Source organism: Plectrocnemia conspersa, unplaced genomic scaffold (assembly GCF_051122295.1).
Source record: "Plectrocnemia conspersa isolate PC_06_02 unplaced genomic scaffold, ASM5112229v1 ptg000003l, whole genome shotgun sequence".
Classification (NCBI taxonomy): domain Eukaryota; kingdom Metazoa; phylum Arthropoda; class Insecta; order Trichoptera; family Polycentropodidae; genus Plectrocnemia; species Plectrocnemia conspersa.
The window spans coordinates 26,601,112-26,615,760 of record NW_028277167.1 but is presented as its reverse complement, the minus strand read 5'-3'; the positions used below and the strand labels follow the sequence as shown (position 1 = coordinate 26,615,760).

Below are 14,649 nucleotides of genomic sequence, written 5' to 3'. Positions count from 1 at the left end.
TAAATTAATTTTAGTATTATTGATATTTACCTGCCAACATTTAGGATACTCCCAATCCAAATCTAAACCATCAAAGTGCCACTTTTCGATGAATTCCACTACACTGGTCACAAATCTGGCACGAGAGGACGGATCGTTCACGAGGCGAGAGTATTTGTTACCGAGGGAATCGTTCCAGCCTCCAATAGCAATCAATACCTTCTTACCTTTGGCTTTCAAAGCTGTGACTTTACCGTAGAAGTCTATAAAATTAGATTCAAGCATTTAATTTAGTTAAAAGTTTATCTTAAGCTTTATAATATTACCGTTATCGATATCGGCCCATGAATCGTGCGGCGTTATCGTCAATTTGACTGAATCCAAAACGGCAAAACCGTAAGCTATGTGAGTGCAAAGATCGGCGTCTATATCTTCTGGCTTGTATTTTCCATCACCAGGTCTGATGGCCAAATTTATTGATTAATTATTTATAATTATATGATATAAATTCAATCTAGATGAATCGTTTCGTACCTGTACCAAGCCCAGTTTGTGAAGTAGCACACTACTTTTTGATCAGTTGGACCAGAAACACTAGGTTTTTGTGTAGCTATCGGATAAGATGTTGATGTTATTTCTACAGACGGTGCTTTAGTTGTAATTATGGCAGGAGCTTGAGTAACGGGTGCTGCTCCTGCAGTGCATTTAGCACTGGACGGCCAGTCACAATGGTCCTGAAATAATGTTACAAATAGTATGATGAATCAAATACGAGAAACTCAGTAAAGTTTCATTAAATATATCTTCAAAAGCTACCTTATTCCAATGAAGACTAGCTGGACACATCTGCGGTTGTAATACACCATTGTTGCAAAGTAAATATCTATTACAGTCGGTCGGATCGGCAGCGAATATTCTGCCTGAGCACGGTTGTCCTTGTGGAGAGACCTAAAAATAAAACACATGATTTAATATAAAGCATAAGTGTAAGACCCACCACATTGTATTATTTACACACCATTGGTGGTTGTGCTATAGGATCTTGAGACGGATACTCGGCTGGAATTTGTGGAACCACTGGCATAGGCACTGTAACATCAGGTATAACCACTCCAGTAGATTCTAATTGACAGAATGGCTGTGGGGTTGATATGAGCCCAAGTTCCCTGGCTGCTGCACTCAATAGTGGATAATTCTCGCACTTGCAATTTCCTCGGAAGTCGTCAAGATCTAAAGCCCAAATCATACCGCCGGCTAGACCCATTGCTTTGATGTATAAACTCTACAATAAGACATATATAATTATTTATTATTTCTTATATTAGATGATAATTTAATAATATTATCAAACCTTATGTAAAATCATCGGAATATCATCAAATGAGACCCATTGATCTCCTTTGTAAGCATAAGGTCCAATCCTGCCTCTCGGGTCTCTCACTACTTTCCATTGTTGATTTTTGATTCGGTCACAAATCTATCAAAAATAAAGATATTTATATATGATATATGTTACATGCAAAGTGTGAATTTCTAAGATGCTATTTAAATTATCTAGTCAATTTATGCACTGTCAAATCACTTCAGTTACAATGTAACTAGTTATTGTATGTCTCACTGTTCGGTGTTTGTCAAAGTATTCAAAATTAAATAATTTATATATTTAATAGGTATTTTAAATAGTTTGTGTAAAGTAAATTTTGTTGCCAATTTATATAATCCTCATTTTAAGGAGATTTATTGCAATAAGTTATTCATGGGGTATTCACTATTCTGACAAAATAATTTAAACGAAATAGAAATATTAAAAATAGCTGAAATGACGGCACGATTTTATTGCTTTTGACGTGGATTCTAAACAGGGACGTCATTTGGAGCAGCATATACCCAGAAAAAGAGATGTCATTTAATATTAAAAAAAATTGTAACGACGTCCATACTTTGCTGAACAAAAATTTCTAAAAAGACCTTTTTTAACTCCACATAGCAATTTCTCCTTTAAAAATTTTCAGAGATGGCCTTTGAACAACATTTTTGATATGCCCTTTTCTTTAGCTCTCGCAGCAATAACGACCTTTTTATTTTAGTGTCCTTTCATATTTTAAAAATCCTGTCACCTTACTAAAACTCATAGTTAGTGCATACTTTGCCTAGGCATTGTATACTTTATCGAAATTCAACACTTTATCGGTAACATATATAAACAAAAAAAATAAACTAATATATACTTCATAATATGAAAGGAATCCTCTCGCTCTAGTTTGATCGCCAGCTTCACCACCGCCGTAAGTTGGAGCATTCAGGCCGTTATTATCTGGAGACGACAATGAGAATGATTGTCCATAAAGAGATAATCCCATGACCAGCTTTGATCGGTCAGCTCCTTTCGATAGCCAATGATGAATGGTGTAATTGACATTGAAGTGAACATCGGCGTCTTCGGGATGCTCATACATAGGAGCGACATGACCTGTCTTCTTATCCCATTGTCCGTGATAATCGTACGTCATGACAGCGATCCAATCAAGATTTTCTGATAAGACTGGTACATCATATCCAGCATCGATGACCTTTCTGTTTGGAGACACTGCTGCTGATAGCAATAGACCTTTAGGAGCAAACTCTGCTTTCAATTCGCGGACCAAAGCTGAGAATCCATCTTTGTCTGACGCTGGACCTTTGTCGCATTCAACCTAAATAAAAAACAAAACAATAAGTACCAATAAAGACTAATATAATCAATTAAAACTAACCTGCCAGCACACCGGATACTCCCAATCCAAATCCAAACCGTCAAAGTTGTTTGAAGTCACAAAATCAAGAGCGTGTATAACAAATCTTCTACGAGCAGCTGGATTATTGACCAATCTACTGTATTTATCTCCTGCTGAATCATTCCAACCACCCAATGCGAGCAATACTTTGATACCTTTAGCTTTAAGCGCAGTAACCTTTTCATAAAATTCTAAAAAAATATTATAGATTAAATATCAATATAGAAAGAAATAAACTCTGATTGAAAATACTAACTATTATCAATATCTGCCCATGAATCATGAGGTTTGATGATCAAGTTTTGAGTATCTAAAACTGCAAAACCGTACAATACGTGAGTACATAACGAAGGATCAATATCGCTTGGTAAGTATTTTCCATTGCCTTGTCTAAAGTTAACATAAAATTAGTAAAATATATATTTGATATAGCAATATTGGTATAGACTTACCTATACCAAGCCCAGTTTGTGAAGTAACAGATCATTTTATAATCATTGTCTTTGCCACTCGATATGCTTACGTCTAATCCTTGTTCAGGTACATCAACTTCAGCTTCAACTGGCTGTACTGGTGGTTTGAATTCCGGAACTTCTATGACAGGCGGTTCTTCTGGAATGATTTGCGGCATATCTGGTCTCCTTGGTGGTTCTGGCTTAGGTGCAATAGGTTTTGGATGGTCTTTCTCCGGCATTACATTTGACTCGAGTGTTTCTCTAATGGCACTCAACAACGGATGACGACCTCCACCGCAATTATTCTTGAAATCGTCCAAATCCAAAGCCCAAATCATAGCACCGCCAAGATTGAGCGACTTGACAAAGTTAGTCTTCTTAATGATCATATTTCTATCATCGTATGAAACCCATTGGTCTCCTTTGTATGCGTGAGGTCCCATACGTCCTTCTTCATCTTGTTCAATAGTCCATTGTTGATTATTGATTCTATCGCAGATCTGAAATTATTTATTGTATTTACATATAATTAAGCTCATTAAGGATATGAACTCTAGCTAAAAAGAAGAATCGGTATGGCAAAGGAAGCAATAACAAAAGTAAAGAATCTAGCTAGTCAAATCGTTGTCAAATCAAAACTATAAAACCTAGATTAGACATATTAATAACCTAGTGCAAGTTAAACACACGATAATCTAATCATAATCTTTAAGACAAATTTGTAGTGTGACATCATTAAAAAATCTCATTAAGGAGAGAAGAAGCATTTTGATACAAATTAAAACATACTTCATAATATGCCAAAAATCCAGCTGATCGGGTATGTTCTCCAGCTTGTCCTCCAGATCTAGCGGGAACATTAAGACCGTGTCCTCCTTTATTTTCTAGCAAAGCTGGAGGAGTATCCCAACTGGTGCCTAATGTGAACGATTGTCCATACAAAGGCATACCCATGATCAATTTTTCAGGAGCTGCTCCCTCTTTTATCCAGTAATTCATCGAATAATTCTAAAATATATATATAGACCATATATAAAAATCAATGTTTTCATATAATGTTTAAAAATGATGTACACACAGCATTGAAGAATTGAACATCATCATCAGGGTGGTAATAAAGAGGGGCTACGTGTCCAGTTTTCTTATCCCATTGGCCGTGGAAATCATAAGCCATAACAGCAATCCAATCCATGTTATCGGAAAGAGCTTGTACATCATATCCTGCATCAATGATAGTCTTACTGGCTGATACAGCAGCTGATAAAAGAAGTCCTTTTGGCTTGAAAGCTGTGCTGAGTTCTCGCACCCATGCCGTGAAAGCTGCTTTGTCTGTATCCGGACCTTTAGAACAATCAGTCTGAAAAATACAGCATCAATTAGACATTAGTTTTGATAAATATAATATAAGCTGAATTACCTGCCAACATGTTGGATACTCCCAATCCAAATCTAAACCGTCAAAGTTATTTTTTTCTAAGAATGCAAGAGCGTGATTCACAAATTTTGATCTGGCAGAAGGATTATTGACTAATCTACTGTATTTATCTCCTGCTGAATCGTTCCATCCTCCCAAAGCTAATAACACTTTAAGCCCCTTTTTCTTGAAAGCAGTGACACGGTCATAGAATCCTAAAAAAAATATAAAATGTATATCTATTCAAAATATCATTCTATATATAAAAACTTACTGTTATCAAAATCAGCCCACGAATCGTGTGGTTTTATTTCAAGATTTTGAGAGTCCAAAACAGCAAAGCCATATACAATGTGAGTACATAGGTTGGCGTCAATGTCTTCTGGTACATATTTTCCAGCTCCTCTTCTATACCAAGCCCAGTTTGTAAAGTAGCACACAATTTTGTATTTGCCTGTGTATAGCACAAAATTAGGATCTTCCGTAGTAGACGGTAAAGGTTTCGGTGTCGGAGCCCATTCATTAGTCCAAGATGCGGTAGTACTCGGTTGTGTCCATTGATTACTAACGGTAGTAGTTGTAGGTCTAGGAGTCACTGGTGTCTCATCTACCGGTATAACAGCTATCACCACACTGTCGTCTGTAGGAATATTACTTGGAGACTCTTCACATTTAGCATTTGATGGCCAATCGCAAATGCTTCTTTCCTGTAATTTACTAATCATTATAATCCTACTTATATAATATATCTTATATTGAAAAGAATTCTTACAGCATTCCAGTGTAGACCGGCAGAGCAATCAAATGCCTCTAATTTTCCCCATAAACATTGCTGATATCTTGTACAATCGCCAGGGTATGCTGAAAACTGTCCAGCTTGGCATGGAGATCCTGTGCAAAAATAATGATATTATAACTGACACTTTGAAAATGTTCGCACGCGTGATTCGTTCGCATGTTACTACTTAACCAGCGGTTTACCCATCAATAGAAACTTACTTAGTGGAGAAGCACGAGACTTGAACGACGCCCTTTTGTTGCATGTCTTTTTCTTATCAAAGTCACACATCGTCGATTCCTGAACCCACACGAGTCCAGGGGAGCAAATTTGCGAGATAAAGAAATTGTTCACGCATATGTTGAACTTATCGCAATCTTTGTGAGCGTAGTATCCACCATTGATGCATTTCTAAATACAATAATATTTTATTAATATTGTATAGCATATAAGCAGATCATAACCATCGAATCAAAGAATACCTCTTGACTAGGTTTATCTGGTTTCTTTACTGGAATTGTAGTGGTAACAGGCCTTCTGGAAGTAGTAGGTCTTTGGGTCACTCGTTGAGTTGTGGTAGTAGCTGCTGTGGTTGGTTTTCTTTGCGTCGTGTGCCTAGATGGTAGAATTGTCGTCTGTCTAGATGGTAGCATTGTCGTGGTGGCATCGGATGAAGTGCCGCAATTTGCTGCCGCTGGCCAGTCGCACAACTTAGCTGCTGCGTTCCAATGCAACCCTGGAGCGCATTGTTGCCTCCTCTTCTCTCCTCCGGAACATAGCAAATATGCACCGCAATTAGAATCATCGGCATAATACATTCCAGCTTCGCAAATCTCTGGTCCTAAGTCGTTTGAAGGCGTTGGACTACTGTAATCGAGAGTTGTCATTTCAGTTGTTGTTTTTGGTGTGGTGGTAGTAGTTGTGGTAGTTGTGGTTGTGGTGGTGGTTGTAGGAGTTGTGGTGTATGCCGTGGTGGTTGTCTTTTCAGGCGTCCACCATGGTGATGTTGTTGGGTGCTGATGCTCAGTGGTGGGAGATCCCCAAGTAGTACTAGCACCTATTAAAAAAACATTTATCAATAATTCAAGCAATATACATGTTTAATAGTAACATACCACTATCAAAGACTGTAGTTAATACGGGAGGAGCTGGAGTCACCGGGGGAGATGGTCTTTCACAAGAGTTAGTCGATGGCGGAACAGTGCGACCAAGAGCACGATTAGCAGCTCTCAGTAGAGGGAATGGCTCTGAACAGCAGAGGTTATTAAAGTCGTCCAAATCCACTGTCCAAGCGACAACACCTCCGAGGCTTTGCTGATTGGCATATTCGACCTTTTCAGTAATTGAAGCCGGATTTTCATATCCAACCCATTGATCTTTGTGGAAGGCATAGGGGCCAGCTCCTTCTTGCTTTCCAGTGTTCCACCTGAAGTTCCTAACTGTAACATTATAAAAATAATATGTAGTCGAAATGTTTATTTATTATAAATAAACATACGTTGTCATAATAGTAAGAGCGCCATTAAATATGAAATATCATTGGTATACTTTTTGTTAGATTGAACAAAGGGGTATACTTTTTGTTAGATTGAACAATAGTTCAATCTAACAAAAAGTATACCCCTTAAAAGCATAATAAAACTAATTGCCATAGTTATTTGCGATTTGTTAGGAACAAGTTTGTTTTTCTCGTCAACATATACAAGCGCACGTGCTGATTGCCTATTTGGACTGATTGGAACAAAGGATTTCCCTGGCAATACAAATACAAGGAAGAGTCGGTGCCCATTCAAAGTCCAACAGTAATTGGAATGTACCTAGCAGGTACCTGAATTACAAATGCCCAGTTAGAGTATTGTCTAATACCCAGCTATTCAAATAATGACCGTTACAAAAAAAGCATTATTGATAAATAACTAACAGACATTAACATAGTCCGTTTCCGCCCCGAATCATTGTATTGGAAGAGCGAAGCACCTTCATTAACTCTAAAACATTATATAAGCTCGATGAACGGTGTACTACTTGATATTCCATCTGGAACTTATTTGCCAGAACTTGACATTTCTAGCACTTCGCTTTTAGCTTGGAACACACGAAAGTTCAGTCGAACTCGCGCCAAATGGAGATATGCCGAGTATTGACTATCATTAAATTAACCAGACTGTCCTGGATTTGAATTGTTTGTCCCGCATTAAACATCGTCACGGAAAGTTTCCCGCTTTTTGACAAATTCCGAGATGATCTTTTTTTTGCTTCCGCAGCATACCTAAATGAACAAAAAAAAAACTGAAATCATCTTGTTTCATGCGTTCCATATTCCAACCAATAAAATCTGGTCACTTTACCTAAAATAGCCCTAATAGAACCGAAGAAGAAGCCAGTCAAAATTGGCAATTCTACTATTTTTTAATCATCGTACTTTCCCCTAATTCTCAATTTATCAAGGGATATAGAAGCTTGAACTGAAACTGTCAATTTTGACCAGGAACAATCTTTTTTAAGTTAGATCTTAACACTTCGCTTACGACTTGGAATAAACAAGAGTTCAGCCGAACATGCACCAAAAGAAGCTACGCTGAGTATCTACCGAGATGACCATTAGAAGCCCGATAAATCAGTAGCTTCGGAACTGATTCAATTGAGCAGTCACCGGAGCTCCAAGAGTTCAATCAGACATTCTAAACGATTTAACGCAGACAAGGTTCGCAGTATTTCAGTCCAGTATATACACAAGCAGTGGCTTTAAGATAAAAAAGAGAATGCTGTAATGGGTGCGGCAACACCGAAACTGGACACTTGAAGATTGGACGATAGTCATTTGCTCTGACGAATCCAATTAATTGGTCTATGCTATATTTAAAAAATACCTTTATCGCATATTTCATAATATGACAGCATTCCAGGTTGTTTTGTTAAATCGCCTGGCAATCCAGGACCAACAGCTGAAGTTCCAGGGCCGGCATCTCTCTGTGCATTGTTTCTCAATTGATAAGTTTGCCCATAAAAGGCTAAACCCATCAATAGTTTTTCGGCTGGAGCACCATTGCTGACCAAATATTTAATGACATAATCCTAGAATTGCAATCAGTTTATAATAATCTATACTTACCTAAAACAATAATAAATAAATACTTACAGCTGTATATTGTGGATACTTTTCACCTGGCGTGGCATACAAAGGACTGCCGTGTGAAGTGGTAGATTCCCATCCTCCGTGATAGTCATACGACATGACAGAAAGAAAATCTGCATTTTTTCCCAAGCTCGAAAGGTCATAAGCCGCGTCTATCACTTCTTTATATCCAGAAATGGCTACCCCCAACTCCATCGGAGGATCTTGCTTCATGAACTCTTCAGATAATTCTTGGATCAACTTTGCGAAATTAGCTTTGTCCGATACCGGTCCTTTAGCACAATTGCTCTGCCAGCATTTGGGGTAGTTCCAATCCAAGTGTAAGCCTTGGAAATCATACCTGCGTAAGAACGCGACTAGATTTGTGACGAATTTTCTACGCGAGGAGCCAGATGAGACCATTCTGCTGTATTTATCTCCGGAAGAATCTGTCCATCCTCCCAATCCGAGCAAGATTTTCGAATCTTTCAATGCTGTCACTCTTGCATACATATCTATAATAAATAAAATTGTTCAGTATATTTGATATATTTACAATATTAAAATACTGTAGATTATTACTGTTGTCTATATCAGTCCAGGGATCAAATTCTTTAGCAATTAGCTTATCAGGATCCAGAGAAGCATATGCATAAATGACATGGGTGCATAGTCTAGTGTCTAGATGTTCAGGCACAAATTTTCCATCGCCTTTTCTATAAAATGCCCAGCTTGTCATATAGCAGACCATCTTTTTCTCATTGCCTATATAAAACAAAGCATTAATCAGAAGAGGAACTATTAAACCAATAAATTAATTCTACAAAAACTTGCTTTTTTGTGGTGTATCCCTAATATTATAATATTCTTGGTTATAGCTTATCATGGTAAACGATTCCTTATGACCAGCTGCTTTGACGCTTTGTCCTGGTAAGCATTGCGATGATTCCATTACCCTATAAATAACATTAATTAATATTTGAAATAACACTTCAATCTGAACAAAAGATTACCTGCAGAAAGATGAAGATGAATCGTAAAGAGTTCCTTCGTGGCAGTGGAGTCTGTATTTTATACTATTTCTGCACATGTAATATACTGCGCAATTATTAGGATCAGAAGACAAACCTTCTTCATCTTCATCGCATCTTCCAATCATCTTGGTGCTTTCTTCGCGTTTCATTATCGGCATATCTATAATAGATAGTATTTTTTTAATTTGCACTACAGATAGATTATAAAATATAACTTACTTCTTAACGTATAAGCCAGAGTTCCCAATAATGGCCAAGATTCGCCACACAGTCCTCTAAAGTCATCCATATCCACAGCCCAGGCAGCAGCTCCAGCCAATCCCATTTTCTTCAGATATCCGACCTTTCTTATTATAGATTCTTTATTATCAAATCCAACCCATTGATCTCCCTTGACAATAAATGGACTGCCAATTTCATCACTGTACATTTTCCAATCGTTCGAAGCCATTTCATCGCAAATCTAAAGTTGGTAATAATAGTAGATTAATACTTTCGTTTTAAATAAAACTGAATCATCATATTATAACATCAAAGAACAATGTACGCAGTGAGCGCGAGACTTTCGTAAACCATAAACACGTATCGTGGTAAACAAAAGTATTGTAATGTTCCAAAAGGATCTTATCATGTTCATCTTTGAGATATTTTGTTGTCGTCGAAAAGCGACCACAATTGATTTGTTTATAAAGGGCCACCCGGGATTCATACTCATGCTTTATTAAAGGAAGTTGACATTACATAATTGTATGTACCTCAAAATATGCTAAAAGTCCTTTAGTCTGTGTGAATTGTCCTTCATCCCCAAGTCCATCAGCTCTGCTACCCGCGTGATAATGTGCTGGATTTTCCAATTGATACGATCTTCCAAACATCGGTATTCCCAGAACGATCTTTTGAGCTGGCATTCCAGATCTTATCAAATATTTTACAGAGTAATCCTGAAAATCGATTTGTAAGGCATCAATATGTCATCGTGGTATGACACTTAATTAATTTAGAGATTACTTACAACATTATAAAAGGAATCCGTGGTTGTACTATCTCTAAGTCTCGGTAGTAAAGGAGAGTGATGGTCAGCTACATTGCAACTATTGCGATCTTCTCTGAAGTCAAAAGCTTCCAGGGTGATCCATTCTACATAATTCTTAATAGATGCAGCGTCATATCCATCTTCAATGCGGAATCTATACCATAATAAAAATTTAAAAAAAAATAATCTGGTTAACTGTACAACAGTAAAATTTCGTTTAGCTTTCACAAGCTACTTTTTTTATTTATAAGAAGTATGATAAAAACAAAAACGACAATCATTGTCTGTGATGCGCATGTCAATTTTTAACCATATTGGATACGTAGTTTGTGCTTGACAGTCAAATATTGATGACACATTTAGTCACGCTTGGTGATTTCTTCATTTATAAAATGGCAGAGCAAAAAATTTGCAATAAAAATCAAATATAATATCTATCATAATTTGCTAAAATCAATCATAATACGGTGTGATCCAATTCGAGTTTCCTATATCGGCAGCACTGTAAATCAGACAGCTGTCAATAATCACGAGTGTTCTAAGTGTCGTGAGTTAGTTTACAACAACACATTTATTGAAATAACAATTCTGTACGAACTGTGTATCGACATTTACGGGAAGATTGTGTCAATTTTGAATTGTGTATTTCTTTTCACACAGAATATTAGTTTTTATCTACAGCCCAATTGTGTCTATTTGTGCTTATTTTGTTTCGAAATGCGAGACAATCAGAGATTTGGACGGTTTAGAGCCACTTGTAAATGAATCTATGCAATGCACCTAAACAAAGAACAGCCAGTGTTTAAGCAAATATGAAGTGGAATGTGGCTATCAAATACTCAAATTTTAAAATGGCCAGATCTGCAGCTATTTAAATTATGACCGTTACATAAAAGGCTATTTTTATAAAATAAGTATCAGACAATAAGATCAAGGAGTCGAGAGTAGGAAAGAGCAAAAGCACCTCCACTGTATATAAACAGGTGTATACGTACTCTCGACACTTCCTTTCGGAATACACTTCCAAATCTAATCCAGCTACATTCAACCTGGAATATAGGATTATTATATTTATATGTATTTTAATATGTACCTTGATCCAGGAACTGTCATACTGATGATTAATCCTTCTTTATCGAATTCGCTCTTCATTTCCTTCAAAAGTTCTACGAGATTCTGTTTGTCAGTATAGCTACCACCAAAGTCTTCAGCTCCCGGATATTGCCAATGTATATCCACACCATCGAATCCATGCGCTCTGCAGAAAGACACAGCACTCGATATGAAGCTGGCTCTTCTGCTTTCAGTACTAGCCAACTGAGAAAGTCTTCTGGCACTGGACCATCTGTCTCCGCCGACTGATATCATGACTTTCAACTGAGGTTGCTGCATCTTCAATCCCGTCACCATTCTATATCCTCCCTGGACTATATCATATTCTCTATCATTGGACATAAGCGTGAAAGTCTCTGGATGAAGAGTGGCGAAGGCGTATAGGACGTGGGTGCATAATGGAGGCAATGAACCGGAAGAGAAAGACATGGGTGCTTTCCTGTAAATCGACCAGCTTTCTATGTAGCAGACCATCAGGGAAGATTGACTAGATTGCCTCAGACTTTTACCTGAAATGCAAAATAAATTAGTATTCCTGCAGCGATTTTAAGCCAAATAGCGGTTTTTTCACCTCCAAACTCTCTTTTGAGATAGTATTCAAATCTTGGTGTTTGCGGACGTGCGACCAATTGCTGGAACTGATCGTGGGTATTGAAACGGTTCACTGAACTGCTGAAAATATGGAAATATATTTATTTAGGTCAAGGTCACCCGTTGTGGTTTTTTAAAAGCAGCAAAAGCTAAGCTTATTAAAATATATGCTGTCGTGTATTTTTTAATATATTTTATTACTAACGAACAATTTTGAGAGTATCATAAACGTATATGATAATTCTCGAATTTATTCATTTGTGTATATCCTATAAAGCTCATGTGTTAGAATAAAGAGTTCTAGAGCATTTTTTATTATATTCTAATTTGACTTTTTTTAATTATCGACAAATTATATTTCGCACTGATTAACGCCATTATCCAGTATTAGCGGTGCAACTATTTAAAAAATTGCCAGATCTCACGCTTGTTAAAGATATTTAATGACCGTTTCAAGCCTGTTTAAGTGACTGGTTGCAGCCTGTTTAAACTCTAGCACTTCGGTTATATAATTCTAGTAATAAAACAAGCTAATCCGATTATACCTCTAAATCGTCGTAATAGGCAGTGGCGGTAATAAATGGACGAGCACTAAGCCTCCCTCACGGCAAAGCAAGTACTATTTTATATTTAGAATGTTTGTGGTCAACGGTATTTTTAATTTTATGGTCCGTTTTCAAACAGTCATCTTAATATATCTAAATAAAATATATGGCACGACTAATTCAGCATCTTAAGCGTATCATATAAAGCAAAATCAAGCATTGATAATTTTCTTAACACTATTGTAACCTATACATTGGTTGATAAGCAGCATAATGTTGACTCCAAGCGTCATTGTTATTGTACGGTTTAGCAGCTCCATAATACGCGTTTTTGAGACCTGCGTTCATTCTCGTGTGATCGCTATTCTGGTGCAGTTGGGAATATTCCACTCTATCTTTGGGTGGAAGTTGGATAACATAATTGTGTGGAGAATCGCTCTATAATCAAAATATTTTAATGAACATCTCATATTACAGTAGCATTATATTTTAAGCAGCTACACTTACATCTTCGATTTTCTCTGGCTTCTTACCAGGCTTCTTTTTAATGGTCCACGGGTCAATTCCCAGCGATTCCAACTCATCAGTAAGAGCGAATAGATCATCGTCGTAAGCTGGCGGTCTTCTTTCTACGGCATCTCTCATTGGAATTCGGAATGAAATTGCTTCAGCCCGTTCATATCTAAGATAAGATATTAATTAGTATCGCACGTACGATAATAAATTAAAAGTTAATGCTTACTTTGCTGGCATGCTTTCTACTGCAGCTCTTAAAGGCAATCTTCGACTTCCAATCTCATCGTTTCCAGTGGCGACTCTGAGGGCAGCCGATTTTGGACTTGGAATCGGAGAACTTTCGACAGCAGCCCTACTGAAGCTCCTTTGTGGTGGAAATTCTCGAATGGAGACATCTTGCCTTTTGCGTAAAGTTTTGGCGTCGAGGAGACCGGCGACGCAGAGCGTCAGTAAAATGAAAACGCCCTGTGAATAAATAATATTTTTTTATTTAAAAATAAACACTTGTTTTAATCACAAATGCACACAAAATAGATATGCACCATCCCACATAAATTGTTCCAGCTCTTCGTAGCTATCACCTACAACATATTTTTTCTACATTAAATCGCCGAGCATCGACAGATTGTCGACACCACCCCCTCAGAGATTTCAGTGTGTTTTATTGAATATACGCTATGTCGAGAAAGTAATACATTTTATCACAACGCTCTTTGGATACAAATATGGATTCGATCCGTACCGCCACTTGTAGAAATATCTACCAAATAACGTTCCGTATAGACCACGAATCGTCAATAAATTGTTAAGATGATTCGCGCTCCGCGTGACAAAGCCGAGCATCGCAAATTTGCCTGAAAATTTGTGATGCCCAGTCCCTCCCCCCCCCCATACATTTTTTTGCACGGTCATAAAATCAGCATTTCTTAAAATTTTAAATTGGTTATTATTAAGCTCTTGTTATTCATGGATTTGTATATGTTTTAGTGCATTTAGGTTTAAGAACCACACTAGAAGGTCCCGTCGCGAATATGCCGCCCCCAAGCAAGTGCCGCCCGGGGCGGTCCACCCCCCCATAGCTACGCCACTCAGGTTACAATAGAAAATTTAATAAAAATGTTACTGACCAATAAACTGTAATAAATATTGACTAATAAAAATTATGCTTACCATCTGTCAAAATAATTCTTACGATTGAATGTAAATTCTGACCATTTAATATAAATCCGACCATTTAAAATAAATTTTGATAATCTAATATAACAAGCACTTATGTTTAAAATTAGATACTAAAAAAATGAT

The 14,649-nt window shown here is 37.1% G+C and overlaps 1 protein-coding gene across 10 annotated transcripts in view; it reads right to left on the bottom strand.

Moving 5' to 3' along the window:
• Cht10 (Chitinase 10) overlaps positions 1-14,649 on the bottom strand; it is a 30,305-nt gene that overhangs the window by 1,851 nt on the left and 13,805 nt on the right. For 3 of the 10 annotated variants that reach the window (XM_088183047.1, XM_088183046.1, XM_088183048.1), the window contains exons 3-33: positions 13,574-13,812; positions 13,339-13,513; positions 13,085-13,269; positions 12,267-12,367; positions 11,676-12,204; positions 10,562-10,736; positions 10,305-10,490; positions 9,769-10,012; positions 9,529-9,709; positions 9,350-9,471; positions 9,098-9,280; positions 8,540-9,030; positions 8,271-8,475; positions 6,516-6,839; positions 5,883-6,457; positions 5,622-5,811; positions 5,395-5,513; positions 4,897-5,329; positions 4,626-4,837; positions 4,287-4,565; positions 3,998-4,216; positions 3,206-3,708; positions 3,010-3,143; positions 2,733-2,944; positions 2,208-2,672; positions 1,331-1,456; positions 998-1,261; positions 796-927; positions 514-713; positions 306-439; positions 31-242 (exon numbers count right to left, since the gene is read on the bottom strand). In XM_088183047.1, coding sequence (XP_088039173.1) covers positions 31-242; positions 306-439; positions 514-713; positions 796-927; positions 998-1,261; positions 1,331-1,456; positions 2,208-2,672; positions 2,733-2,944; positions 3,010-3,143; positions 3,206-3,708; positions 3,998-4,216; positions 4,287-4,565; positions 4,626-4,837; positions 4,897-5,329; positions 5,395-5,513; positions 5,622-5,811; positions 5,883-6,457; positions 6,516-6,839; positions 8,271-8,475; positions 8,540-9,030; positions 9,098-9,280; positions 9,350-9,471; positions 9,529-9,709; positions 9,769-10,012; positions 10,305-10,490; positions 10,562-10,736; positions 11,676-12,204; positions 12,267-12,367; positions 13,085-13,269; positions 13,339-13,513; positions 13,574-13,812 — 7,749 coding nt within the window. Of the gene's footprint in view, positions 1-30; positions 243-305; positions 440-513; positions 714-795; positions 928-997; positions 1,262-1,330; positions 1,457-2,207; positions 2,673-2,732; positions 2,945-3,009; positions 3,144-3,205; positions 3,709-3,997; positions 4,217-4,286; positions 4,566-4,625; positions 4,838-4,896; positions 5,330-5,394; positions 5,514-5,621; positions 5,812-5,882; positions 6,458-6,515; positions 6,840-8,270; positions 8,476-8,539; positions 9,031-9,097; positions 9,472-9,528; positions 9,710-9,768; positions 10,013-10,304; positions 10,491-10,561; positions 10,737-11,675; positions 12,205-12,266; positions 12,368-13,078; positions 13,270-13,338; positions 13,514-13,573; positions 13,813-14,649 lie in introns of all 10 variants that reach the window. The other 7 variants (XM_088183044.1, XM_088183043.1, XM_088183049.1 and 4 more) reach the window with 5 other exon arrangements.